Consider the following 27,292-nt stretch of genomic DNA (forward strand, 5'->3'; position numbering starts at 1 on the left):
ATTCTTAGGCAACTGGAACGTATCTTAGTATCTATTTGAGAGAGGAGGAGATGAGGGGCAAAGTCAAAAACATCCCTCGAAGGTGCTCCTGATTTTATGTAAGTCTCTGAAGAGTGAGGGGCAAATTGGATTTGTGTAAATCAACTTCTTTCAGCGCATTAAAGGGGCCGGTCCTGAGGTACTGGCAATACTTAAAAACTTTTGTTTTGACAGAGAGTATTCATTGTTAAGGAAACTTACCTAGACTAACTTTGGAAACACAAAGAGGCAGTGAATGGAGAGCTATATAAACATATTTGCAAACAAATCATTTTAAACATAGTCAAGTAAGGATCAACAACATCACTTACTTTTTATTGTACTAAAAATAGACTGCGCAGGCTCATTATCTACAGCAGAGTGTTCCAGTCTTAGCACTATTGATACCTTGGGCCGGATAATTCTTTATCATGGGGACTGCCCTGTGCACTGCAGGATATTAAACAGAAACCCTGGTCTCTACCCACTAGATATCAATATCATCCCCAAGTCATGACAATCAAAAAGGTCTCCAGAGATCGCCAAATGTCCCTTGTGAAGGGGAGGCAAAATATCCTCTGGCTGAGAACCACTGGTCAAGGGTGGGAGAAGACTGCCGTGTGGATTATAAAACCCCACTTACTAAATTCCTATTATGTGTAGCGCCTGTGCTAGGCACTTTCCGATTTGTTACATCATTTTTGGATTCACTGTCAATTTCAACCTATTTGTTCTCCCCAGTCAGAAGAGGACAGTTTCCATTTTAAATGCGGACTAGATCGAGTTAGTTTTCTCTTCCTGTGCACATCCCTGGGTGGTGGTTCTAACAAGCAATGAAATATCCTCCAGCTCTGGAAACAAAAGACAGAGGAGCAAAAAAACAAGGGAGATGGACTAACTCAAGCTGAATAACCATCCCCGAGATGATCAGGGCTTTACTGTTCCAATTTCCTGCTTCAGAAAACTGCAAATTGTCAAAGGCAATCAAATCTCCTCTTTGTTTTCATTTTTCTACCTTTCCAAAAAGAATGATCCACTCCCTCAAAACAACACAATGACAGGCAGCAGATCCTAAAGGTAACTGAGCAAACTTTCCTCATAGCATATAATTTAAACTCTCTTCTAAAGTTTTGTGGGGAGGGGATGGGGCAGGGAGGAGAGCGGGTCTGGATAGAAATCCAGCCATAAGTTGTGTTATCAGAGGGGCCAGGCTGCCCTAAGGCCTGGAAAAGCCCATAAAATTCCTGGTTAAAACACCCAAAAAGAAAAAGTAGAGAAATAAATATGTCAGGACCTATTTTCCAAAATCAAATCAGGTTGGATTTTTAAAAGAATTAGGGTTACTGATTTTAACTTTGTGAACTGTCTTAGTTTAAGGGCTACCCCACACAATGAATAGGATTTTGCTGAGGGAGAGAGGAAACCAATCTGTGCAGGGAACTGTGGTATATGCAACCACAAACCTTCGCTTGCAGTTAAAAAGGATTGTATGAAAGAGCTAAACACTGGCTGAACTGACTGATTTTTCACTGTCTTTCAAAGCAGTTTCCATGGCCTGCTGGATAGACAGTTGGCTAGGTTGTTGGGTTAATCCACCATCTAATTTACCAATGGAATAGCCCCACTTTGACCTATAATTAGTATGTGAATGATAGTTTCCATAAATGGCCCTCTATTTTCACATAGAAACATTTCAATCCTATGCCAACAATACCATAAATTACCCATGTTCACAAAATGAACCTAGAAAAGTTCTTGTTATAAGCGGTGGACCTCAACAATTTACCAGAGGGTTTGATTCTGGGTTAAATTTAACTTTTCTTCTGATGAGGTTAAAATCCTTTGAAATCATTTGTGCAGATAAATTTGGATATGGTGACTACAGAGTTGGTGGAATAATTACTCACAAAACTACTATAATCCAGTCAGTGAAATTCCAGAGCCCTTCATTAAGATGCTATTGACGTAATTGCAGGATATACTATATAATGCAATTGCATTCATTTAACTGTTTGATAATAAGTTGTAATAATTTTTAAAATACAAAAACATAAAGCAAAACAAAACAAAAATTCCAATATTAAAACATTTGGCCAAAGGGGTGGAATTTTCACAGATCCCTAAAGACAGGCCGAGTGGAGCTTTATCTAGAAAAATGAATATAAGACTTAAGCATTTTTAGAATCCCAGCCATGTTTTGAGAAATAGTCGCTAAATTGTAAGAGCATGCCTCCTGCACTTACTATATTTGGTCTTCAGCTCTCACAAAAGGCAGAATGACCATGTGTTTTTAAATAAGTCTTTAGCTGACCAACACTTTTTTTTCTTAAAAGACCCATCTGTTTTGTTTTTTCTTTTTTTAAAGACTCATCTGATTTAATTCAACTTTTGGCTTTGACAAGCAACAAAGATTGAGCAGCTTCCAGCCTTTCCCAGCATGAGTCTTTCTGTTCATAGGAGCCTTCCGTTCTGGGGTAAAGGGCACGCTGTGGTAGACTTGCAGATTTACAGCCAAATTTTTTCATTGCTATTTTGGTGGTAAATACCCAGATCTCTCAGCTCGTTGATTTCAGAAATCTGTATTATTTTCAGGTCTTTTGGTCACTGAAAAGGGAGAGGAGATTCCAGAAGAGACCTCACAATCAGTCATTTTTGAGGAAAAGGCCAGGAGACCCTGTGATGTAAGCTCAAGGTCACACAAGAGCCGGCTGCAGCCCCAGGCATGAAACATCACACTGAATCTCTGACAGAGCATATTCCATTATACCAACCCGCTCATTTTCTCCTTTTTGCTTTAGGTATTTAAAAGTATGATTCTGAGTGGCATGATCTTCAAACTCCCCAATTAATAGAAGTGGACCAAACACATCTTTGACTCATGTTTACAACCAGCTTCCTGTCATTTTGCCTTATGTCTGTTTATAAAGAGTTTTTGGTCCTTTGGCACCAGAACCTCAATCTGACATAAATCACGGCTGAATTTGAGGACCGGTGAATGCTGAAAGCTCTCCTCTCAGTTAGCAACCTCTCCTCCGCACAGCAGCCGCTCCCTCATCTCACTGCATCCTTCTCCTCCTCAGCTGATGACTTTACATCCCACTCCACATGGAGAATTTATGCCCCTAGGAAAGAATCCTTTCAACTCTCCACATCCACACCTACACCCTCATCTTTGCACCCATCTTTGCACCTTATATTTGCACCCATTCTCACTTTCTTTCCTTTGTTTGGGAGCAAGGCCTGTCTGACTCCAAAGTTCATGCTCTTCTCATTGTGGGACACAGATGCCTAACCCTGCAGAGTTAATATCGAGGATCTAAATGGAAAATAAATTTGAAAAGCCTTTGAAAAAATGAACATCAGACAAGGATAAGATGGTATCATTTTTAGTGTTTTAGAGTCTAATTCCACAGCCTAATAATGAAGATAGAATTATATATAATTATCCCATAAACGTTTCATCATCACTGAAGGAAATTAGGTGTGAATGCCTTCCTATTTTTATTTGCTCTCCTCAGTGGGCAGGTGGTCTGAAAAAAACAATGCCAGGTGGACATACAATGTGGTTTATCTCTGGCCCACCTCCCATAGGGAGGATCCTTGCTCAAACACTTCCCTGATTAATGTAACGTAATGACCAATTTAATTGTCATGTCCAAGGATGGACTATCATAATACGGAGCTGTTATTGGGGTTCACTTGGATGGAGATATAAAAATGTCAGTCCTACCAGAAGACATGCAGAATGCAATCAACAAACAGCAAGAAAAGGAAGAATTTAGTCAAGGCCCTCAAGGCCCACCCCTGCTCTGGATGAACTCCTCCTGGGTCAGGAGAAGACAGCAGACACTCTAGCCATGCCCTGCTAATACGCAAACAGGAACACTGACTTGGCTAGACTCATGTCTGAGACATAGAGACAGTTGTTGGCCTTATTTTCCTTGATTCCCAAGACAAAGTGTAGATCCTTGACCTGAGGAAGAGCTGTGACTTAAAGCTTACAAAACACTACCCCCTTTTTAGCTATGTCACAACTTATTTAACCAACCCTTACTGATAGCTAATTGAGGAGTTTCCAATCTCTCAATATGACAAACTTTGAGGTGATGAATATTGGTAGCTAAATCTTTGTACATAACCATGTTTATTTCCTAATGATAAATCCCCAGAAATAGAATTGTTATGTCAAAAGGTATGCATGTTTGGGGGCTTTCTTTTGGATACATGTAATTGAGTTGTCATCTAGAAATATATCAATTTTTCCTCACATTAGAACTTATGAGAATCCTTATTTCCTTGCATCCTCACCTCTTTAGGGTAATTTTTAATATATATATATGTTATATATATATATATTCGTCTATATAACTCTATATGTATATATACATATATATTTTTTTTTGGTTTAAAATGAAAGATTTATTTTCTTAATTGATAAACTGAACAATACAAATAGTATACTTTATGAACACAGCTATTAATACAAACATCACACAACAGAGTATTATACTTTTAAAGTATTTTTATCCATTTGAGAGACAAATGTGCTATTTTATTATTTTTAGAATTTGTTTGATTATAAATGAGGTTAGATATATTTGTGCATTATTTTCCAACAGTATTTCTCTTTTTTGACTTGCCTGTCTATAGCCATTGCCCACTTTCCTATTGCTTAATTTGTCTTTTGCTTATTGATTTATTAGAGTAAATATATGCTAAATGTATTAAGAGTTTGTATTAAGAGTTTGTCATATATGTTGTGAACTTTTTTTCTGACTCGGGATTTGCCTTTCAGATATGTTTATTAGGCAATCCTTATCTGGAGAATGAAACTAAGGGAGAACCAAATGTCCTGGTTTGAAGACTGAGATGAAATAAGTGGGCCACAATAGTGATGCATCCTTGAGACTTGTCTAGATACACATGTAACCTGACATTGAACAGAAAACAGAGGCTCATGGCCCATCAGTGGTGTGATGGGAGATGTCATAGGGAAGTGGCTTGTGGACCATCTAGAGGGAGACTTCTCCTGGAGGTGAGTACCGGAAAGACAGAGCAGAAAATACCCAGAGAATGTCATACAAGAGAGGAAGAAAAAGATGGAGATATCTATCCAAAAGGAAATAAAATATTCTTCCCCAGGTGAAAGTAGAGAGGCTTTATTAACGTGTGACTAGTCAATTTACAAGTAAGAGAATTAAGCTTATAGCTACAGAGGCCAGCAAATATTACCCTGTCTATGAGCTCAGAAAGCCAGAAGATCCCCAGAGAATCTCAATGTGAGCATCAAAAAATAATGTTGCATCATCCAAAAACACTCAGGAAAAGATTCCTTAAAAATGCAGCCATTGTAAGACAGTGAAATACAAAATTAGGAATTTGGAAGTGTGGAGAGATGTAGTGTTTTCAGATTCCTAGACAATCCTCAGAATACATTTGCCTAATAAAGCTTATTAATAAAACTATGGGGAAAGAATGTCTATTCTGTCTTTTCAGATATCTCCGTGGTGCTAGGAGGACAAGTGTAGTAATCCAGCAATATTCCATGAAATTCATTCCTCAGAAAAGTCATGAAAGAATGCACTGACATAAACGCTACACTCGTGTAAGCAACTACGAGTTGTACAAATCAGCCTTTCTAGTCATTTCCCTATAAGCTGACATGAAATGCAGAAGCCCTCAACAAAGACCTGAAAGGAAATGTAAGAGAAGGAAAATAAGAGTAACCCAACCCTGCCCTTTTCATATTTATAGCAATTTAGAATTCCTGGACCGACAACTGGCACAGTCTAGCTTGAAAAACTCAAGAGTAGGGGCCTTGTCCATACTTAGCCTCTCTATCCAATTTCACATTAAAACTTATTCTACTTGAAAGTATAATTTTCCCTGCTCTGTGTACAGAACCACCCTAATCTGTTCTATAATGTGTTGATCATCTTGTCAGTAATTAACAAACTTGTTATTTCTACTTTGCACTCAGCTGTCCTGCTTTAATTATGCTGGGACATCAATATCCTGGAGCAGCCATTTTCCAATGTTCTCAGGCATCATGAAATGTGACAGGAAATTTATCTATCTTGTCTACACACTGGTTTTCTGGTTCCTTAATCCCTTTATAGCAGAATGTCTTGTTATTAAATAGGCACTTATTTATAAATCTCTCCAGAAACATCCTAGACTTGCTCTTCTATTTGAGCGAACTTCTAAGTATTGCCTTAAAAAATTTCAGAACCCTAGATCTTTTACATTTAGAAGCATTTTCATTATTAAAGGGCAAAGTTAAAAGGAAGATTTTAAAATGAGAAATCCAAATCACAGACTTAAATTTTACTAATTCTTTTACTAAAAGGAAAAGAATATTATGAGAAGAAATAAAGAAATAGAGAAAGCTATTCATAAGAATTGTGCTGCACAATATTAAAACACAGTTCCTGCCATTAAGACGTCTAAAATATAATAGGAGATAGAAGAGACTTAGTGGTCATCTTAAAACATGTCCTATTTCATAGAGAGGTGACATGACATTCTGATTTACATAGTTAATGCCAGAATCTGGACTTGAAGCCAAGTCTTCTCATTCCTGACCTAGGATCTTTTATTATTCAAATCTCATTCCAACAAGTAAAACACAAGTTCATGACTTGTAAAAGGTTCAAAGAGGAAGGGACACTTGAGAAGGACTTTGAGAGAGGTGAAGGGTTTTCCCAGGCATGATGATTCCTGCAGCAAGATCAACGGAATAAACCCTTTGAGGAAGCATGGTGGGAGGAAGGCAGAGGTCAGAAGGTGAGGATTTGAGGAATGAGAAACTGCACTGGGGCACAGAGTGTGATTGAAGACGCATTTTTCAAGAGGCCTGAAGACTAAAGGAATGGGGTAGGGTGACAGCTTAAACGAGTGAAAAGGTGAAAGGAAGGTTTGTTGTTTATTTGTGTGACCAAAATATGATGGCAGTGTGCAGAGGACTAATGAGGATTGAAGATTCATGAGAGAGGGGATAATTTATGAAATAAGGTCCCAGAGGAGGCAGGAGGGTGAGATCAAATGTACAGACGGACAGGTTGATTTTTGACTAAAAGCAAGGATAATACTTCCTTTGTCAGATACATCAGACGACAAAGAGAGGCAAGTGAAGATTCAGAGAGGAACAGAATTGAAGGGGCTCGTCCTGAATGCCTTCATCCTTTTGGGAGATGAACCCATGAGGTCACATCCTTAGAACGAGGCAGGGAGAATCAAATTGGAAGCTTGTGAGAGAAAAAGGGTGTGAACATCTCGGGTGGGGAGTGAGAAGGGAAGGCAACAAGAGATGAGATGAATAAAAGGCTCTCCCTGCAGGAGGGGACAGGGGAGACAAGCCATTTTCTCCAGCTATGCTGAGAAGCCTGCAGAGAAGAAGATGAAAGTAGCTGCTGACAGTTCTCAGGGGTTAAGAGGATCAAGATGGCAGAAGCCAGAAGGACCTGAGCGTCGGGATTATGATGTGAAAGTGAGTGCATCATGGACCACAAGCACAGAATGGAGGCTAGGAAGCTGTGTTGGGGGCGGGAAATCAAGAGGGCTGGTAAAACCTCACACGGATCTTTGGGAACAGGACAATGGCATGATGTAAGGATAGGAAGTTGTTTCAAAGGGAAGCGTCATAGTTTTTGGTTTTAATAAATATCATGAAAAGCTTCAAACCAGACTTGGCATATGTATGTCCGTGCATGTCCTTAAACCCACTCCAGCAGGATATTCTTGCTTTCAAGGATTTGCACTGAAATTCCTTCCAGAACAAATTGCTCAGGTGCTAGCCTATAAGGGATTATGGTTTATATGACTCAAAGGCAGAAACATTTATTCTTCCTTCTTCCTTGGATGGACTTACGTTGTTCTTCCTTGCCATCAACACATCTTCACTGACAATTTAGTTCTTTTCTTAACTATTTATTGAGCACCTACTCTGCTCCAGAAATTGTGTTCACATTAGAAACAAAAAAATAAGTACGACGTGGATCTCTGCTCTCCAGAGGCTTAGAGTCTGATTAACGTAGGTAGGCAAGTAAGTAGACGATTTCAATATAACGCATTAAATGCTATGATAGTAGAATGATGCTAATAGGAGCAACACAAGACAAGGGTTCCGTGTCAAATACTTTGAAGGAACTGCCACCTTAAACAAGCTTAAACAGGATTCTTTAATGTAGAACTCACCAGAGTTTCTAATACATTATTGCGCATTATGAATCTTCATGTGCATATGTGAAAAAGTAGAGACCTTGTATGCAAAATTTCCCCAATTCATTTGATCACAGAACTTTTTTTCAAAGAAACAACTCAAGCGATTTGTACTCCATGGGACATACCCTGAGAAGTGCTGACATAAGGTTCTTACCTAGTGAAAAAAAATATATTTATATTGTTTTCAGATTGGTCACATAGTGGTTTTCTCCAAATCCATAAATGACTTTTGAAATCTATTTGTTTTTTAATCCTATAACAGAGTAAAGATGTAGACTTGGAAGGGTTCACCACGAAGATTTGAAAGACTGCAGAGCTGATCATTAACCCAGACCCAGATGAAACAGAATGCCCGGTCATTCTCTCATGGCCATTTAACAGTTTTTTTCCCAAAAGAAATATTTAATGAGCACAATGTTGAATTCCTCCCAGTGCTTCTAATTAACAGACACTTAAAGGTCTTTGTTAAAGGGAAAACTAGCTTCAGGCCAGGAGATATTGCAGGACCTAACATACTACGGTAACCAAGCATAATGTTAAACTAAGGATTTGAACATATAACGGCTAATGTTTGTGCTCCATCATTATGAATTTCTGGCAATGACTCTCTAGTCTCTCTCGACATTTGGCTTTTAAGGAAAAGCATTTTGGAGTGAATTGTTCCCTCTCCTCATGATCCTCTCTAAAATATGAAAGTCTCAAGGTAACTCTTGATTACCTGCTCTCTGCTTTAGTAGCTTGATGGGGAAAAACAGAATACGAAAAACACTTCCTGATTCATGCCCTTTCAAAATATTTCTAAAACATTAAAAAATTTGTTGTCGAGCCAGCCCTGACGGCTTAGTGGTTAAAGTTTGGTGCTCTCACCACTTTGGCAGCCCGGGTTTGTTTCCCGGTCATGGAACCACATCATTTGTCAGTCAGTGGCTATGCTACGTTGGCAGCTCACATAGAACTAGAAGGACTGACAATCAGGATATACAAGCATGCACTGGGGCTTTGGGGAGGAAAAGAAATTGTTGTAGGCTGTTCATGATTGTGTAAAAGCAGCCATTTCATTAAGAAAGTCTAGTACTATTAAAAGAAGGATTTAATTCTGACCTGATTTTTAGTTTAAAGAAGACTTCACAGCAAAAATCAAGGTGCAGAATTATCCATGAACTAAAGAGATGTTGCCTATGAAACCTTATGAGGATGAGGACCTAGAAAACACAGTCTGCAGTCTCTCTGTCATTCTCTCTCTCTGTTCTCCTAAATTTAATAAACGCTAAGTATGTGCCAGGTACTATGCTAAGTGCTTTACCTGATGCATCTCATTTGATCTTCACCATAATCCTGCAAGGCAGGTACTGCTAAGGTACTCATTTTACATATGAAGAAAAGTGAGGCTCAGCAAGGTCACACAACTACCCAAATTACAAGGCAGACAACCCATAGCCAAGTCTTTTAAGCATTACACTGTATTTGTATCAAACCACTTGAACTTTGATCCCTCCTAGGAGCCAAAGTTATTTCTAAAATAGAACAACTATGCGTTAATAATAAAGCCCTAGAAATTTTTAGAAATCTTGAGTTAGGGCTGGGCTCCCCTTCTCCCCCGATCCTGCACTTTCAACATCACCCAGGAGAGGGCTGAGAGGCATAAAGGAACAGTGTAAAAAGCATGGATTCTGGATTCAAAAAGAACTTTCTGGATTTACTTCTCAGCTTTGCTACTTAATAGCTGAGTGCTGCTGAACAATGTCCTTCGTTTTCCACCTGAGCTTTCCTCATCTGTTAAATGGGGCTACAATGATTCCCTTCCTAGGGTGCTGTGGCATCGAATGAAGCAATGCCCATTGAGGGCTTAGCATGGTGCCTGGGAAGTGCTTGACAGAAGTTCCTGTTGTTGTTGGCAGCTGTGACAACATAACACAGAACCCATCCATACAGCGACTTTGCTAGAACGGTCAAGGAAATTCCTACCATTGCTATCCTTTCTTAAATAGAGCTATATATTATAGTTTCCATCAAACAGTACACCATCTAGGGGAGATAAGAGGGCGTTATTAATCGTATCAACCATTGTCTTTAAAACACGCTGGGTAGAGAGGGGAGAGAAAGGTAAAGAAACATCCAGAGTGAAGGCATCTGGGAAGACACAGCTGACGTAGTGTGTAGGTATTAGGAGTGAGGGAGAGAAACAGGCGAGAGGGGCTCCAAGCTTAGACACTGTTACAGTTCTGTCCAGGCTGCTCCCCACTCTGCTCAGCTCTGGTTTCACATGACAACTCACTGAGGGGTGACAATAATGTTCATGACAGCAGGTTATAGTAACAAGCAAATGTAAGGGATTATGGGTGTGATTATTTTGGATATGCAGCACAGATACTCAAACACATCTAGAAGACATTTCCACCAGTGAAAATTGGCAGCAGGATTAGGCCAGGTGTAGTCAAGATTCAAATATATGGCTCTTGAGCTGGGGAGTAGGTGTGAAAATGCAGCCATTTGCTCTCTTCCAGACTAATGGCACTTGACTGGCTTCAGGAACGGGGTGGTGAGGACAAGAAGCAGAGGCAGGGAGCATTCTTCCTTGCCACAGAACACTAAGCTCTGAGCTCAGGCATCCGTTTCCAGTAGAACATGAGCTTGGGCTAGTCTAACCATTCCAGGGTGCCAAGGGCACTAAAAGGAGATACTTTACTTCCCTTACAGGAATGTTGTAAGAATTCAATGAAATGACAGAAGGTGCCTATACCCCACAGCACACTGGGGAGCCTGACTGTTTCCAGTTGCACAAGAAGAAGCCTTCCCCAAGACTAGATGGAAACCTTGAGCACCCAAGGAAACCTGCACCAAGGGGCAGCCTTCAGGGTAGGCTAGACCATGGTTCAAACTCTAGTTCTGCCACTTATCAGCGTCAGAAAGTCAACTCATTCATTCTTTTATTTATTCATCTCTCATTGTTCTTTTCATTATTCTTCTATGTATTCATTGACCACATATGTGTACCGAACAAAATTTGCTGAACAAAATGTTACTGATAATCTACTGTGCACCAGGCACAGTGCTAGATGCTGTAGATACAGAAATGAACAAGACTAACACAGACCTTGTCCTCAGGAAGGTTATATTTTTATGAGAGAAATGGACAGTGAATATCTTGGGCATTAGCATTTTAAAAGCACTTCCCAGGTGATTTTAATGAGGGTCAACAACCACTGCTCGAGAGTCAGAACCTGACAGTCATCCCACAATTACTGAGCATCAACTGTGAGCAAAGTATCTGCTAGGTTTTGGGTTCTGGGTGGGAAAAGTAAGGAAGAAAGAGATTTAAAAAAAAATGACTAAGAGAATATTATTCAGCCATTAAAAATGAGGAAATCTTGGCACGTGTAACATGGATGGACCCTGAGGGCATTAGGCTAAATAAAACAAGTCAGATAGAGAAAGACAAAAACGGTATGATCTCACACATAGAATCTGAAAAACAAACCAAAAAAAACAAGTCATAGACACAGAGAACGGATTGGTGGTTGCCAGAGGCAGGAGGTGCAGAGGTGGGTGAAATGGGTTAAAAGATACTAACTTTCAGTAAAAAATAAATAAGTCATGGGATGTAATGGTGACTATAGTCAATAATACTCTATTGCACATTTGAAAGTTCTCATCACAAGATAAAAACTTTTTTGTTACTATGTATGGTGATGGATCTTAACTAGACTTATTGTGGTGATCATTTTGCAATATAAACAAATATCAAGTCATTATGTTGTATACCTGAAACTAATATAATGTTATAGTAGTCAATTACACCTCAATTGAAAAAACATTAAGATTGCCAAGCCAGTAAATGGTAGAATTAAGATTTGAAACCAGAGAGACTCCTGGATCTATGCTCCTAATCACTGTGTTATACTGTCCCCAAGATGATGAAGGAGCAACCTAGCATGCCCGGGGAACTCTAACCAACTCCGGGGAGTGGGGCTAGAGAAGGATTCTCTGTGGAAGTGAAGTTTAAGTGTGATCGAATTAAGATGAGGCTAGGCAGTGGAAACAACAGAGTGCGCAACGATCCAAGACAGGAGAGTACAGAGTGTGTTCAAGGAACTGATTGTGCAGTGTGATTAGAAGGCAGAAAGCAAGAGGCGAAGCTGGGGAGGGGGCGGATGTCAGGTCACGCAGAGCCTTTTCCCTAAGAGCAATAGGAGGCCAAAGGGTTACTTCAGGGGACGGCTTCCTCGTGATAACGCTGCTGCTGGGCAGGGCACAGATGGGATGGGGGCAAGAGTGGATTGCAGGTAGAGTTTATGTTTAATTTCAATTTTCAGAATCAGCTTATAGACCAATGGTTCTCATCCAAGGATGGTGTGGCACCTCTGGGGCCATTGGGAAATGTGTGGAAATAATTTGGGTTGTTACAGTAACTGCAGATGCTAAAAACCCAACAATGTGATGGATGGCTCCCCACAAAGGCAGAACTGTCTTCTTCAAAATGCCAAGGGGACTCACACTGGGAAATCCCGCCACTGGCAAAGTTAGAAGGCTTCGCTGTAGGAATTTAAATGTTAAAATTCATGACAATGTAAAAGCAATTGTATAGCTGAGAAACTCTGAGACATGAATTGGGTAAGAGAGGAGAATGGAAATGCAGGGGTGAAAATTTGTTCATCTTACACAGTGGGGTGTCAAGAGACACTATCTAAAGTTTCTGGGTCCAAAACTAAATGGTTAAGTGTATTAAAGTTACAAAGAGAACCAAGAGAAAAGTTGAACATAAAAATATGACTAAAAATTGTGAGGAGAGAGAAAAGAATAAGGAATACTACAAACAAGCTAAATTCCTTATCTTTCATAGCAAGGAGACAGCGAATACTGTTCAGATTAAAGAATTAAGAAACGGAGGTGGAAATATAATATTCAGAATTACAAAGGAAAACAGAAGATCGGGGAAAAACCTTCCGAAAGAGAAGAAGAATTGGAGTTTGAGTTTAGGTGTAGGGGGTGATAAAGAAACTGACTTTTCATTCTATTCCCAGGGGCCCAAGCCAAATCTGTCAGACTAGTCAAGTCATCAAAGCACAATGGAATTAAGAAGAGATACCTCCAATAACACTACCTATTTAATTAACATAAAAATAATCCAAACAGCCTATGAGATTGTGGTAAAATCTGTATACTTATATTCTGTTAGAAGTGTCAGAAATTGGTTCAACCCTTTTAGAAATCAGTAACTCCAGGATGCGGCCATGTCTTTATAATCACAACTTCTTCTTGCCTAGCAGTGGAAAAGAACTTTGTAAAGATATTCCAAGATCTTTGCTTAATCATTGTAAAGATTTAATCATGCCCTGGTGGGTAGCGCAACGGACTAAAAGTAACGAAGCAACATTACAACAGGAATGGTGTACAAAATTTCTTTAGCAGGAAGTTATAGATAGACAAAGCGGTGATTCTGTCCAGATGGTTCTAACTGAGAGAAGTTCGGGTCATCGATCTTTGTGAAGAAGGTTTAACTGCTCTTCTAGGTATGGCTCTTCCCCTGGGGAGCTGGGACTTTGGGTAATTCCTGGCTAATGAATGTGACTAATGGATTCATCCCTTCATTCAACAGCCTTCACTGAGCTCCCACTGTGCGAATCATCTCTTTGAAGGAAGGGACCTTTCCAATCCTTTGGGCCCCCTACTTGCACTGGGAGTGTACCTGAGAGATAGCTTCTGAGTGAACGACAGGCTGAAACAAAACATTTTGCTATACTAGCTTCATATGTGGATTGTAGTTGACAGAATTTATCACATGTGTAAAACTTCCTTGAGGTTACGAGTTGTTAAGTTCGGGAAATCACAGTTTTCTCTTACATTCCCCTTGCAATCGAGATCTCTTTGTATTCTCATTGCTATCAAAGTCAGCTGCTGATGGTTCCCTTATATAGATGCACTCTGTCTGGTTGGCTCTCATTTTTCACTGAGCTTCCCCATCCTGTGTTCAGCTATAGTCTTAGGCTGTTGATCTTAAAGCCTCAATGGAGAAACAGGTTCACTGATTTCACCTTTTAAAAACAGTAGCATTCGTGTATGTGTGTGTGTGTATGTATGCACAAGAGAGAGAGAGAAAGAATTGTGGCTTCAAACTAAAGTTTAGCTGCCGAACTTGGACTAGTCACATATTCCCAGGCTGGTGGAATCTAAGAAATAAACAACAAACAAATTCCCTAGGTGGCCATGATTCTGAGACACAGAAAACTAAAAAGAACTGAAGGATATAACCTGTGCATGGCTGGGATAGGGTGTGGGGGTGTGGCTGTCAGCTTGAAGAGAAGAAAAATAACACATCACCAGTTGAAAATAACTAAACAGAAATTCACTAACCCAGTCCAGCAATGGAAAAAGAACGATGGATCGCGCTGGTTCTACTGTACCTTGGTAGGCATGGGCTTCTTAAAGGGGATTTCAGCTTGCATCCAAACACCCCTTGGGGACTCCAGCACAGACCAGACCTTCTCTTGAACTACGTGGTTCTCTTCAAAGATATACACTGCGAGGGTGTCACTCATTTTTAAAAATCCATAGATGGCGTAATAAAAACGTAGACAATACTGCAAGTTTCCCGGCAGGGAGGGACCGTAGAGCCTTCCAATGTAGCCAGGCTGCGATGTAAACTTTGTGTTGGCCAGCAGATAATACCCTACAAACAGGACAAAGCATTCAATGTATCAGCAATGAAAAACTTAAATAATCTAGTCCCGGTTATCAAATGGGAAAATTTGGTTAAAGTAGCAGAATTTGCCAACAGAGGCTATTTCCATAGGCTTTAAATGACTGAAAGCATTTTCTAATATCTGTGGCTTAAGGAACAGATTACATCGATGTGACTCTGTTGCAAATAAACCTTCTCCAGCTCTAAGTTGACCTCATAAACCAGGACAGATTTCCAACCGCATATGCTCACATTCCAGTCATCAATTAGGATTTACGTTTTGCATGAAACAAAAAGCATGAAATCATCTTGAGGCTCCCAGCTGCCTGGGTCAACCAGCTGATTTAGATTGAGTACCTAGAGTGGGTCATAGTGAATGGAAGGCCCAGAGCAGACTTTTCCTTCCTATCCTTGCAGTGATCAGTGGCGAGGGAGAGGTGACAGGCTGGCCTGGAACTCCGTGGAACTTTGGCTATTTCATGTGAATGGTGTTGGGAAGTGAACTGGGTCCCCTACAAAATTTGTTTTGTTTCAGCCTGTCATTCAATCAGAAAATCTCTCTCAAGTCCTTTTCTGTGCAAGAAAAGGACCCTAAAAAAGGATAATTATTTTTCCTAAATAACATAAATAAGCTCTAGAACCTACTTTCTTTTTCTGTTTCTCCCCCCATCAATTTTCTTTCCATTGCCGCAGTCTTTGCTATATAGTCAAGTTCTACCCAATTATTTAATTCTTTCGGCAAAAGGTTCTTTGGTTATTTAACAGGACTGGCATTATGGACTAAGTTGTGCCTCCTACCCCGTAGAATTCATAGGTTGAAGCCCTAACTGTCAATGTGACTGTGTTCGGAGATGGGCCTTTAAGGAGTTAATTAAGGTTAAATGACGTTATAAGGGTTGGGGCTTAATCCTATAGGACTGCTGTCCTTGGAAGAAGAGGAAGAGACACCAGAGATCTCTCTCCCACTTCACATGTACAGAAGAGGAAAGACCTTATGAAGACACAATGAGAAGAAGCCATCTGCGAGCCAGGAAGAGTGGTCTCTTCTCTCTTCCTGAACCAACTAGAAACCAACCCTGCTGGCATTTTGATCTTGGACTTCTAGCTCCCAGAACTGTGAGAAAATAAAATTCTGTTGTTTAAGCCCCCCAGTCCGTGGTATTTTGTTATGGCAGCCCTAGTAGACTAATACAGGTGGCCATACACCAGGCAGAACAACCTTTTTAAACCTAAATTGAGCGGCCGGCCCAGTGGTGCAGTGGGTAAGTGCACACATTCTACTTCTGTGGCCCAGGGTTTGCCAGTTCGGATCCTGGCTGTGGACATGGCACCACTTGGCAAGCCATGCTGTGGTAGGCATCCCACATATAAAGTAGAGGAAGATGGGCACGGATGTTAGCTCAGGGCCAGTCTTCCTCAGCAAAAAGAGGAGGATTGGCAGCAGATGTTAGCTCAGGGCTAATCTTCCTCAAAAAAAAAAAAAAAAAAACCCTAAATTGAATCTCTTGTCTTCTTAAAACCTTCAGTGGTTCTCATTTCCTTTATAATAAAATCCCAAATGCTTACTCTGGCCTGCCACACCCATGATCTATCTCCTTATCTAACTTAATTTTCCTCCACTCTCCTCCACACAGTGCAGCCACACTAACCCTCCAATTCCTTGGAGTGCCCAGCTCTTTTCAAACTCAAAGCCTTCACAGATGCTGTTCCCTCTGCTGGATTGCTCCCACTCTCCCGGCTAACACCCACTCCCCTAAGAAAAACCTCCCCTGAGTCCCCAATCACAATTAGGTTCTTTCCTCTTTTCTCTCCCAGAGCTCACTCTTCATTTCTTTCATAACACTTACTACATCTTGTAATTATAAAGTTATTTGTGTATATATTTGTCTAATGTTTCTCTAATGATTGTCAGCCAGCAAGGGTGGGCTTCATACCTGATTTGCTCACTATTGGATCCCCCAGGAGTTAGTCTGGCCAAGGTCAGAACAGGTTTTTGTAGGGCCTGTATTCCTACAAGTTAGGCAACCTCTAAGAAAAGCGCACAAAATTACAAGTATAAAATTGTGAGGGCCCCTTGCAACGCCTTTACCAGGGCCTGTACAAGTAAGGGGTCCTGCAGCTTAAGTTTCATCAGCTTTATGGTAAACTTACCCTGGGGCTGAGTACATAAATAATTGTTGAATAAATGAATTAGACACTAACCCCTCGAGAACAGGCCCTTTCCATCAGTCTCTACCAGAGTGGGCTTCACAAGGGATCCATTAAAGTGATTACATAATCCTTATTCAAGGGGAGCACAAACTGGCTTCTAAGAGCTCCTTGTAGATATATCCAAGTGCCCACCAACATATTCCAATAGCTCTTATTGCCCCACAATATATTTTTTATTGCAAAAAAAATACATACAAGATTTCCCATTTTAAAGTATATAATTCAGTGGCATTTAGTACATTCACAATGCTGTGCAACCACCACCACTACCCAGTTCCAGAACATTTTCATTATCCCAAAAGGAAACTCTGAACCCATTAAGCAGTCACTCCCCACATCTCCCTTCCCAGCCCCTAGCAACAGCTAATCTGCTTCCTGTCTCTATGGAGTTGCCTATTCTGGATGCTTCATGTAATTGGAATCTAATAGCTTTTTAAAGGTATTTCTCCATCTAAAGTGAAGAGCAAGATAATTTCCAAAGGTTTGGCTATTTAATTAACTGCAAATACTTTTCCTAGCATAGCAACTTGAATTCCAATTTTAAAAAAAGGTCAAAGACAAGATTACCAATTGTCTTTGTTTCTTTACAAGTGCCTTTAAAAAAAAACAAAAGTCAGCAACTTAACAGGTGTGGAGTAAGAATGGTGAATGGAGCATGAATACAACTCCCAGCCCCCAATCCCAACATCCCCACCCAGACAGATTTCTGGTTTACCTGTGCCTGAAGTGTGGTCTCCGGTCCGATACATGTTTGGTTTTACTTTTACTCGGGCCCAGCCTGGACCTTCCTTATCTTGGTAAAAGTTGCAGAGATCTTCCTCAAAATTGCAGCTTGCTTCTGCCGCGCTGAAAGGAAGCTCTGAGCAAAGGAGAACCAAAGTTAAAGAGAGCCAAACCGCAGGACCTCAAACGACTACATGCGCTGGTTGACAAACACGCACACATTTGTGCCCAGGGAGACTGAAGAAGTAAAACACAAGACAATATTTTTATCCTAATGACATGCTGACAGGTTAGCATCCAACCAACGTCTCAGCATGACAGGAAAATTGTTTTTTTCCTCCCCAAAGGGATGGAAGGAAGGAGCTCTGTTCACGTTCTCTATAAAAATAAAAAACTTCAAAAGAAATTTCCTTTTATGATGTAAAGACTGGGAGAATTTATTCACATACTTCTTCACAACTCAGAATTCCTTCATACAAAATTACAAAGAAAGAAAAAGGTAAGGATTTTAAGGAATTCTTAATTTCTCTCTAAGACATTTTAGAAATAATATTTTCCAGAATTAATTTTCCTTTGTTGCCCAGTCTTTGTGTCAGAAGCACAGCCGCTGTCTATTTATAATTGACGTTAGGAGTAGGAGCTGATCTGCTTGAGGAAAATCATTACTCAGAATACATCACGCTGTTGAAAAAGTCACACCAATTCCATCACCTATACTGCTATTATTTTGGCTTTTGCTGAGTTCTGGTATCATTCACCCTGGTCTAAAAATATCACCTCATTCCAGATTGCCTGGAGGGAATGGAACATAAAGATTTCTGCTCTTTCGAGAATAACTTGGTCCTAACAAGTAGCTGTGAACTTCGCTGTTCAGATGGCCCTTCAAGTCCAGAGGGGACGTGACTGACGCAGCTTGGGACACATTCCATGTAGCCAAGCGTGCTCCTGTCCTGCATGCTGACATACACTGGTCTAACCTGTAGGGCCAGAGAGAGGGCACTGTATTGAATAACTGGGAAATCATCTCTAGAAAAACTTACGAATTCTGGGAGCAGTGATCTGATGAAACAGGGAGCTCTTTACAGACAAACACTCACTGTTCTCTCAATCTGCCAAATTTCAAAGCAGGAAACCCTTCAAGCGGGCTGAGGAACTGGCCCAGACTAAAGGGGATGAAAGAGCCATGACAACCAAATGCTACAAGGGAGCCGAGATTCAGTCTTGGTCCAGGAAAACAACCAGCTATAAAAGATGTTATTGGGGCAACTGGCAAAATTGGTATATGGACCATAATTTAGTTGATAACCTTGTATCAGTGTCAAAATCTCCTCAACTTTATAATTATCCCATAGTGTGTTGGAGAATGTGTTTGGTTTTAGAAAATACATACTGAAGTACTTAGGAGTAAAGGGACACAATGTCTGCAACCTACTCTTAAATGGTTGATAAAGCAAATGAGGCGAAACGTTAACAATTTGTAGATCTGGGTGAAGAGTACAGAGGAGTTCTTTATAGTATTCTTGCAAATTTTGTCTGAGTTTAAAATGACACAAAAATGAGTTTTAAAAACATTAAATTAAAAAAAGTAAGTGACTAACACACATTACAAAAAAGAATAGAAAGAAAATGTTCCTACATAACTGGAACCTGCTTGTATCTCAGATGATATGCCCTACCCAGTGTACAAGGAGAGTACCCTGATGAGCCAGAGAGGAGAAAAGGAAATGAAGAGAATTCTCAATGCTCTAAGATCGGTGGATTAGCCCACCCACTGCTCGGCCTGACTCTGTCAACATCAGGGAGTATCTTTAAGCCATGAAGATAAAGTCTTTGAAAAATTAATATGTCATACAAACAACAATCCTTTGACAGCCTCCCATGCAGATTTGAGACCATGGGAAACCCCATGATGGTCTCCAGTCTTAGACATCCCTCTGCCACCTGGTAATGAAAAAGCAGATGAAAATTCAAAATCTATAGATGGCAATCTAGCTCAGAAAATGGCATGGCACTCCCAAAAGCCATGCACAAAGAGAAGGGCAGGTCAGTGAAATTACTCATCAGGAATATACCCCAAGGACTATCCCCCTGGGCAGCCACAGGAGAACCATAACCCATTTATTAGGTGTGTAGGAGGGGTGGGAGGTGGCATTAAAACTTGAAAGTCAGCAAGGATCAGTTGTCTCCATGGTGACAAACTTTGTCACACAGAAAAGATTTTTCTGAGGATGTGATTATATTCTTTTGCTAAATACCTAGTCCTAGAAATGGATTTGTCTAGGGTCCTGAGAAGGTATGATAAAAAGAAAATCTCAAAAGCATAATTCAAAGCCTGGATCTTTTTCACCCAGAGCGCTTCCTCTACTGCAAGACAGTATCTGATTCCTGAAGATGGGGCCAGAAGGCCTGTTTGTGGCCCAAAGTGAGCTCCCAGAGACCTGGGGTGGATGGAAAGCCTTTGCTTCGGGCTTGTTTCAGAAGCATGGGTCAAGTGACAATCACAACTGAGTGTTAACAACATATTTGAAGCATAGGGAGGCATCAGAGGCTGTTGGAAGCCCCTAAGCCTCAGTTGATCTGGAAAAAAAAAAAAAAGGAAATAAAATCCCTTTGAGGCAGGTATCAAAAAGCATCATAATGTAAGATTTAGTTAATTACGTGCTTTCAGACATTTGAACTTTTTAGAAATGAGAGGCTTTGAAAATAATCTAATCAGGTGGAGAGTGTTACAGTTTGAGAAGAATCGTTGGGAGTTCTCATTTTTTCCTCTGCTCCATGGAGTTCGTGGAGATGATCCCACTCTCAGCTCTCAAAACCTAAAAGGCTCACCAGCCCCTGTAGTGCTAGAGCGATCTGGGGTGCACAGTAGCTTTATTTTAGCATGAGCCGGCCTGAAAGCAGGCTGAGACAGCTCAAAGCTGCCTTGGGGAAGAGAGTGAGTGGGACCTGGCACCAGATTGAGGAATTGTGATGGAGCAGGGGCTGGGCCACTGACCAGGCTGTGGAGACCCTTGAGGGCATCTGAGCTAAGGCAGGCTGTGGCAACTTCAGCTGCATCCTAGGCAACAATTGGAGCCAGGCCTCCAATTAGACAAGAGCTCTGGGCAGTGTGCTGTTGGTGAATGGTCAGTATTGGGAATTAGGCCCAGTAGATGTCCTTTGAGAGGTATGTCCATGAGTGTCAGGATCCTCCTAGTCCTTGGCCTGGGTGTGAGGCGGACCCAAGCCCACAGAAGAGGCTGGGTGCCAAGAGCACAGCAGTGGGGCTGTCAGTTTGGGTTGGGCATGAAGGCAGGATTCCTAGAAGAGGATGGAATCACCTCTTAGGCATTCAAGAACTTGTAGACCAAAAGAGGAGCTTATTCCAATGATCTAGACCCTAGGCCAAATGTGGTGGTGAAGGGGGAGTCTTTGGGTAGGAAAGGCAAGTGCTACAACTCCAGGGGGAGGAGGTTTGAGGGAGTCTCACTGTCCTCTGGAAGCATCCTAGGGGAACATTTGGGAAGCAACATGACACTGGTGTTTAACACCTGTGACTACGCGATGGGTCTCAGGTCTGGGAGACTGGATTAACTCTAAGCCCAACCAGATGGTGGGAACGAGACGCTTCATGTGTTGAAACAATTCCCGTCTCAGCCTACTAGAAAGATGAGGGGAGAAAATGCTAGATCCAGCTGGGAAAAGCAGAGACAATGAGTCTGGAGCTAACCAAGATAAAGAAAAAATTGTTGGCACCTGTTACGAACCAGAAGGGTATAAACTATTTGTGAAATGTAAGACGAAGTACCAGGGCTCAGCCTCTAAGACTCAGAATCTGGTCCACAGCTGCTCAATGAAAGGCACAAAGCAGGCTCTAGCTTACACATCCACAGAGGCAGTGCTGGTTCTCCTTAATTTCAATCTGACTCCCTGTTCTCCAGGAAATGGATGGGAGTCTTCCGAAAATTAAGTAAATAATATTAAGTCTCATAACTGAGCATTTTGTGTGTGCCATACTCTGCTAAGGCCTTCACAGATATTAACTCATCAATCTTCCTGACAACTCTACAGAACAGATTCTTCCATCCTTGTCCTATAAATGTGGAAACAGAGTCTCAGAAAAATTAATTAACATGTCCAAGGTCACATAGCTTGTAAGTGGCAGAGTAGGGATGTGAATCCAAAGTGCCGGGTCTCGAGCATAACACTATGGAGCATGCAACTAAACCATTTGAAAGCAAAGCTGGTACGTTGGGAAGTTCTCAAGACCCATAGGGAGGCTTGGCTAACCTCTCTATATAAAAACGTGAATCTCTGGTGGCCCCTGAGGAGGAAGGGTCTTTATGTGGGCTGAATTTTACAGATTGAGAGGCCACCAGCCCTTTCAATAAATGGTCCCTATTTTGCTAGAATCCTTCTTTTTCTTTCACCACTCAGTAGGAAAGAGCTCATGTATATCCTGTATCTTTTAAAAGGGAGAGTGTTTCCCAACGTTACTTCCAAGGTGGTCCAGTAGATTCTATTACCTCCCACCCACCCTCCACCCAGTGCAGATACTGAATAAACACCTCTTCACCCATATGTATAACTTGGAAATATCAAGTTCAATGTAAGTGCCTGGTGTCCGAAAGAAGGAACTTTCTAAAACTAATGATAAAGAGGTTGTGAAACTACTATTAACATCATTGAAATATCAACTGATGGGATTAGGGAGCAATCAGATTTAAAGAAGTAAAACAATTTTGGTTTCTGTGTTCTGTCAAATTTAGAGACTCATGTAATCTTTGATTACGGTTTGGATTAAATCATTTCAATGAAAATATGTAAACATGTAAATCCAGTCAGTTTCTGTTTCACTAGTTTTTTTTTTAAATTAGAATTAGTAAAAAATAATATTTGATTTCAGCAAATTGCAGTGTTTCTAATTTGGGGGTAACAGTTTAGCTCAAGTAGAAAATAGTATCTTTTTCAGTCCCCTTGCTTATAGAATATATCTGAAACCGCATTACATTGGAGACCAACTCTATCTTAATTAAAAATCAGACTACAAAGGCCAAGTTCAAAAGTTTACTTCCCAGGCTTCAAAACCCAGAAGGAGGGCTCATTAATAAGATGGGATGACCACAGAGTCTCCCCAGGGCCTCTCAAGGAAACAAACTCACTAAAAGGAAGGTCAATTACATTCATCTGAGTTATTATTAATATAGTGCCATCCTTCTTATTCCAAAACATTTTTTTTCTAATTCGCTTTGAATCGATTTGCTTACTTATTTTCCCAGAAAGTAAAAATTTCCTATTTTCTAAACATCAAGTTAATGGAAATTGCAAAGTTGGCCATGATAAAATATTTGAGGGTTCACTTAGACATTAAATCGAAGATAATATATTTAGCCAAAAACCATCATAGAAATGAATACCAAATACTAACATCTTTAAACATGAGGACATTTATAGGTTTGGATTATATAAAACTGGGAAGAGATTTTATAATTCTCAGTAGATTTTTTTTTTTTTAAGATTTTATTTTTTTTCCTTTTTCTCCCCAAAGCCCCCCGGTACATAGTGTGTATTCTTCGTTGGGGGTCCTTCTAGTTGTGGCATGCGGGACGCTGCCTCAGCGTGGTCTGATGAGCAGTGCCATGTCCACGCCCAGGATTCGAACCAACGAAACACTGGGCCGCCTGCAGTGGAGCGCGCGAACTTAACCACTCGGCCACGGGGCCAGCCCCTCTACTCAGTAGATTTTGAGAGTTTTCTTCACCTATCCATTCACCTGTCTATGAACCTAAGATATCCTTTAAAGAGAAAGATAGGGTGGGAATGAGTTAGTAGTATTTAATTTTCGTTTCTGAGGAGGTAGGGAAGATGAAAGCTCCTTAGCACATGACCACTGGCCTGTGGTGTCAGAAAAATTAGATTCAGTCTGTGAGGGGAAAAAAAGAGTAATATACCAGAAAAATGACTATTCGGTTAAGTAATCTTTTAAGGATGAGATAACAGGAAAGGTGAGGAAATTAGAAGGAATTAAAGCAAGTCCTGCCCACAGGCATCTACTGAGAAAGGAAAATTCCAAATGTGAGGAAGAAGAAAGAAGGAAAGCTTACCTGTCTGATTTTGGCAGGGAACAGGAGAGAAAGAAATATCATCCAGGGCCACATATCCTCCTTTGGGACCATTGAAAGCAACTTCAAAAATAACCTGCAGAGGAAAATGACATATTGCTACAGGTTCACGTATTTCCCGTGAGGCTTACATGCTCTTAAGCATGATTTAAAATGATGTGTCAGTCAAGACAGCTGAGGCCAAGTTAAAAGTACTTAAGGAAACGTGTTCCTAAATATAGGAGTTTGGGCAGCTCGCTCCTCGACCCACAGTCTCTTAGGGAGAGTGGATACTGAGCATTCAGTTATATTTTACTGGTGAATGTTTTCCCCTCCCTTGAGCGTCAGCTGAGGTACCTATGTCACTTTCAGACAAACTACAGAAGTGACAGTTTGCATGATGAACCTCAACGAAAGAAACCACAGGCTACTTGCAGAAAGCAGGCTAGCTTCTCCCCTGCCCTTCACAGAGAACTAAGCCCCTCCGAGGCCCTTTCTCTTCTTCATGTGTGGAATTCTATGTGAGGGTCCTGGACAAAGATGTAGCAATCAGAGATGATTACCCTGATGGCCAAGGCAAAATCAGACCCAGGAATCTGTGCACAGATGTCAGGATGTCAGCAAGTCCAGGCATGTGCAAATGGTTAGAAAGAACATGGGGTTTATGAGTTCAGCTGTCGTCTCTGTCATCAACTTTAATTCTGACTTCAATCAACAGCTTCTGCCTGTGCCCATGGGGATCAGGTGTGCTGAGCACAGCACTCACCCGTGTTGGGGAACCACCCAGGTGTGCAGTCCACACTTGTGAACTGATAACATGAGAAGATACAGTGTTGAGCAGGGGTTAAAACTCAAAAGCCTACAATGGTCAGCAGGCAATGCAAATACATGACGTGGGCTCGGTATGACACAGCGGGACAGGGCACAGATGGTGAAATGGAGAAGGCAAACCTTGTCTAAAGGGGGCTGCTGCTCAGCTTTGTCAACTGCTGATGAGTGGGAAATCCGGCCCAATATGTGTGGATCTACCACATTGTCAAGAGGACCTCGATCGCTAGATTTTGACTTGAAATCTTTAGATTTTTTATGTCAGCAATTAATTTAAAAATTAAAACAAAAAACCAAACAAACAAACAAACAATGAAACACAACCACAGCAGCCAGGCAAGTCATTGTGGGCCAGCTTTGGCCCACAGGCTTCTGGTTTTCAACCTCTTCTGAAGAGAATGGTGTCTTGCAGGCAGACTGACCGGAGTTCAAATCCCATTTGCGTCACTTAGAAGCTAGGTGACCTTGGGTATGTTGCTTAACCTCTCGAGGCCTCACTTTTCTCATAAAATAGGCATAATAACACCTACTTTGTAGGACTGATGAAGAAATTAAATAAGATAACGTATATAAAAATCCTAGCACGGAGTCAGGTGCATAATGAGCTCTGAACTAAATTCATGCCTTTTTCTCCAGGTTGACTCCCTCTTGAACTCATATTCAGATTTAAGCCCAGTTAGCCACTAATTAGCTCTAGCAAGTTCCTTTTCTCCTCCAGGTCTCAGCTTCTCCATTTTTGAAAAAAAAGAGTTTGGTTCCTAAGGTGCTTTTCAGCTTAACAATGATGGTCTTACAGAGACCCGGTGCCTGGACTCTGCAAAATCCAAGGGGGACCCTGGAAGTTTGTCTCTGGTGAACTAGGAAGAGCTGAGAACAAAGGGAACAGATGTGGACAAATGAGAAGGAGCAAATTAAGTTTACAAACTTAACACAGATTCATGACATTTCGTTCTCAAGGTGCCAGCTGATAAAGAAAGTGAATGACAGCACTTAATCTTACTGAGTAGGCTGAATGAGAATGATATTTCGATCAGAATATGCTAATCTGCCAGTATGCTAATCACAGCCCATGTGCTGCTCTCTTTTTCAGAAAGAGGGTCTCGAATGCTTGTTTTCCTTTTTAAAATTCATTTGAGAATATGGTGACGCTAAATTTGCTGATTTCTGCAGGATATGTTTCTTTTCCTGGCAATTACCAGGAGAAAATATAGCATAATGAGTTCAGACTGAGCAAAATCGCACACATGTGAATCAAGAGGATAGATATTGAAGTTTAGTAGTGACCAGAATTTTTCAAGCATTGGTTTAAAAAAAAATCAGCGAAGTCTCACGCATCCCAATGTCGCCCCAGGAGTTTATTGTAGGATGGAAGGAGTGTGCAAAGAAAACGCCGTCAGTGTGTGTGTGACTCATGGGCCTTCAACAGGAGGAAACATGTCTGAAGCAGCATGTGCATTTCTTTTCCTCCTTGTAACCCAAACTCACAGGAAATTTTCCACTGAGCTGCAAGAGCACGTCGAGGCTCGGTCAGACTTTGGGAGAGGAAATAGCACACATCCTGCAAAAAGCATTGTCCTCTCTCCGGGGCTGAAGGGGGGCGGCAGAGGGGGATGAGAAGCAGGTGAGGGGAGTGGCAGGCACGCCATCAGCAGGCAGAACACGGCAAAAAACCAAGAGGCGACCCCAAGGTTCTCCGGAGCTCCACATCAGGCGAGCAGATGGCCCCACCGAACAGCATCCAGAGGATAATCTGCTCCTTCTGTACTTTAAAGGCAGCTAGGGAAAATATTGCAAAAAAGTGCAGAGTGAAAAGTAGGGGCTATCAACAACTTGTGGTAACTAAGACTCTACTTAAAGCTCCAAATCTGCCACCACCATGATGTGCTCCCTGATTCCAGAGGTCCTCCGGGGTACCCAGACAGAGCTGGGCCTCCTCCTCCAGCCTTAGGGCAGCTTTTAGTCCAGGAACGTCGCTAAGGGCCCTGGCACTCACCAGCCGTGTGACCTAGAAAACAATGTCAAACTTCTTGGACTCTCCCCTTTCCCCTTTCTCATCTGGAATACGGGGATAGTTGAATCTACTTTGTTGGATTTTTGTTTGTTGTGGATTACATACCTAGATACAGGTATGTGTTAATATACGTGCTTAGAAAAACGGTCTGCAACATAAACACCCAAGTATTAGCAGTTCTCATCTTGCAGGGTTGGCCCAGGGCGTTTTAGTTTGTTTTGCTTCTCTGAACTTTCTAATCCTTCTGCAAAGGACGTTTCTCACTCACGTAACTATAAAAAGTCCTAAGACGAAGGCACCAAGGCTTGTTTCAAATTAGGGCCACAATCGTTAAGTTTATTTCTGATTTTATGACATTATTTATACTGTAAAGGAGAAAAGAAGAAAATAAGCTGTGTTTTTTCAATCTCTTAAGACTATTCCTTCAAGTAAGGGAAACCTTCGTAACCGTGCTCAGGAATGGAAGTTCAAGAGAGAGTCTCTCTTTACCCCTTAAAGGAGCACACATGTATGGTGACG

The 27,292-nt window shown here is 41.1% G+C and overlaps 1 protein-coding gene across 2 annotated transcripts in view; it reads right to left on the reverse strand.

Annotated features, from left to right (window-relative positions):
- Positions 1–27,292, reverse strand: part of MAMDC2 (MAM domain containing 2) — a 147,864-nt gene that overhangs the window by 39,828 nt on the left and 80,744 nt on the right. For both annotated transcript variants that reach the window (XR_002803197.2, XM_001489321.6), the window contains exons 7-9: positions 23,938–24,031; positions 17,847–17,990; positions 14,643–14,908 (exon numbers count right to left, since the gene is read on the reverse strand). Coding sequence is in view for 1 of the 2 variants with exons in the window: in XM_001489321.6 (XP_001489371.1) it covers positions 14,643–14,908; positions 17,847–17,990; positions 23,938–24,031 (504 nt within the window). In the remaining variant the exon portion in view is untranslated. The remainder of the gene's footprint in view (positions 1–14,642; positions 14,909–17,846; positions 17,991–23,937; positions 24,032–27,292) is intronic.

This window comes from Equus caballus, chromosome 23 (assembly GCF_041296265.1).
Source record: "Equus caballus isolate H_3958 breed thoroughbred chromosome 23, TB-T2T, whole genome shotgun sequence".
Classification (NCBI taxonomy): domain Eukaryota; kingdom Metazoa; phylum Chordata; class Mammalia; order Perissodactyla; family Equidae; genus Equus; species Equus caballus.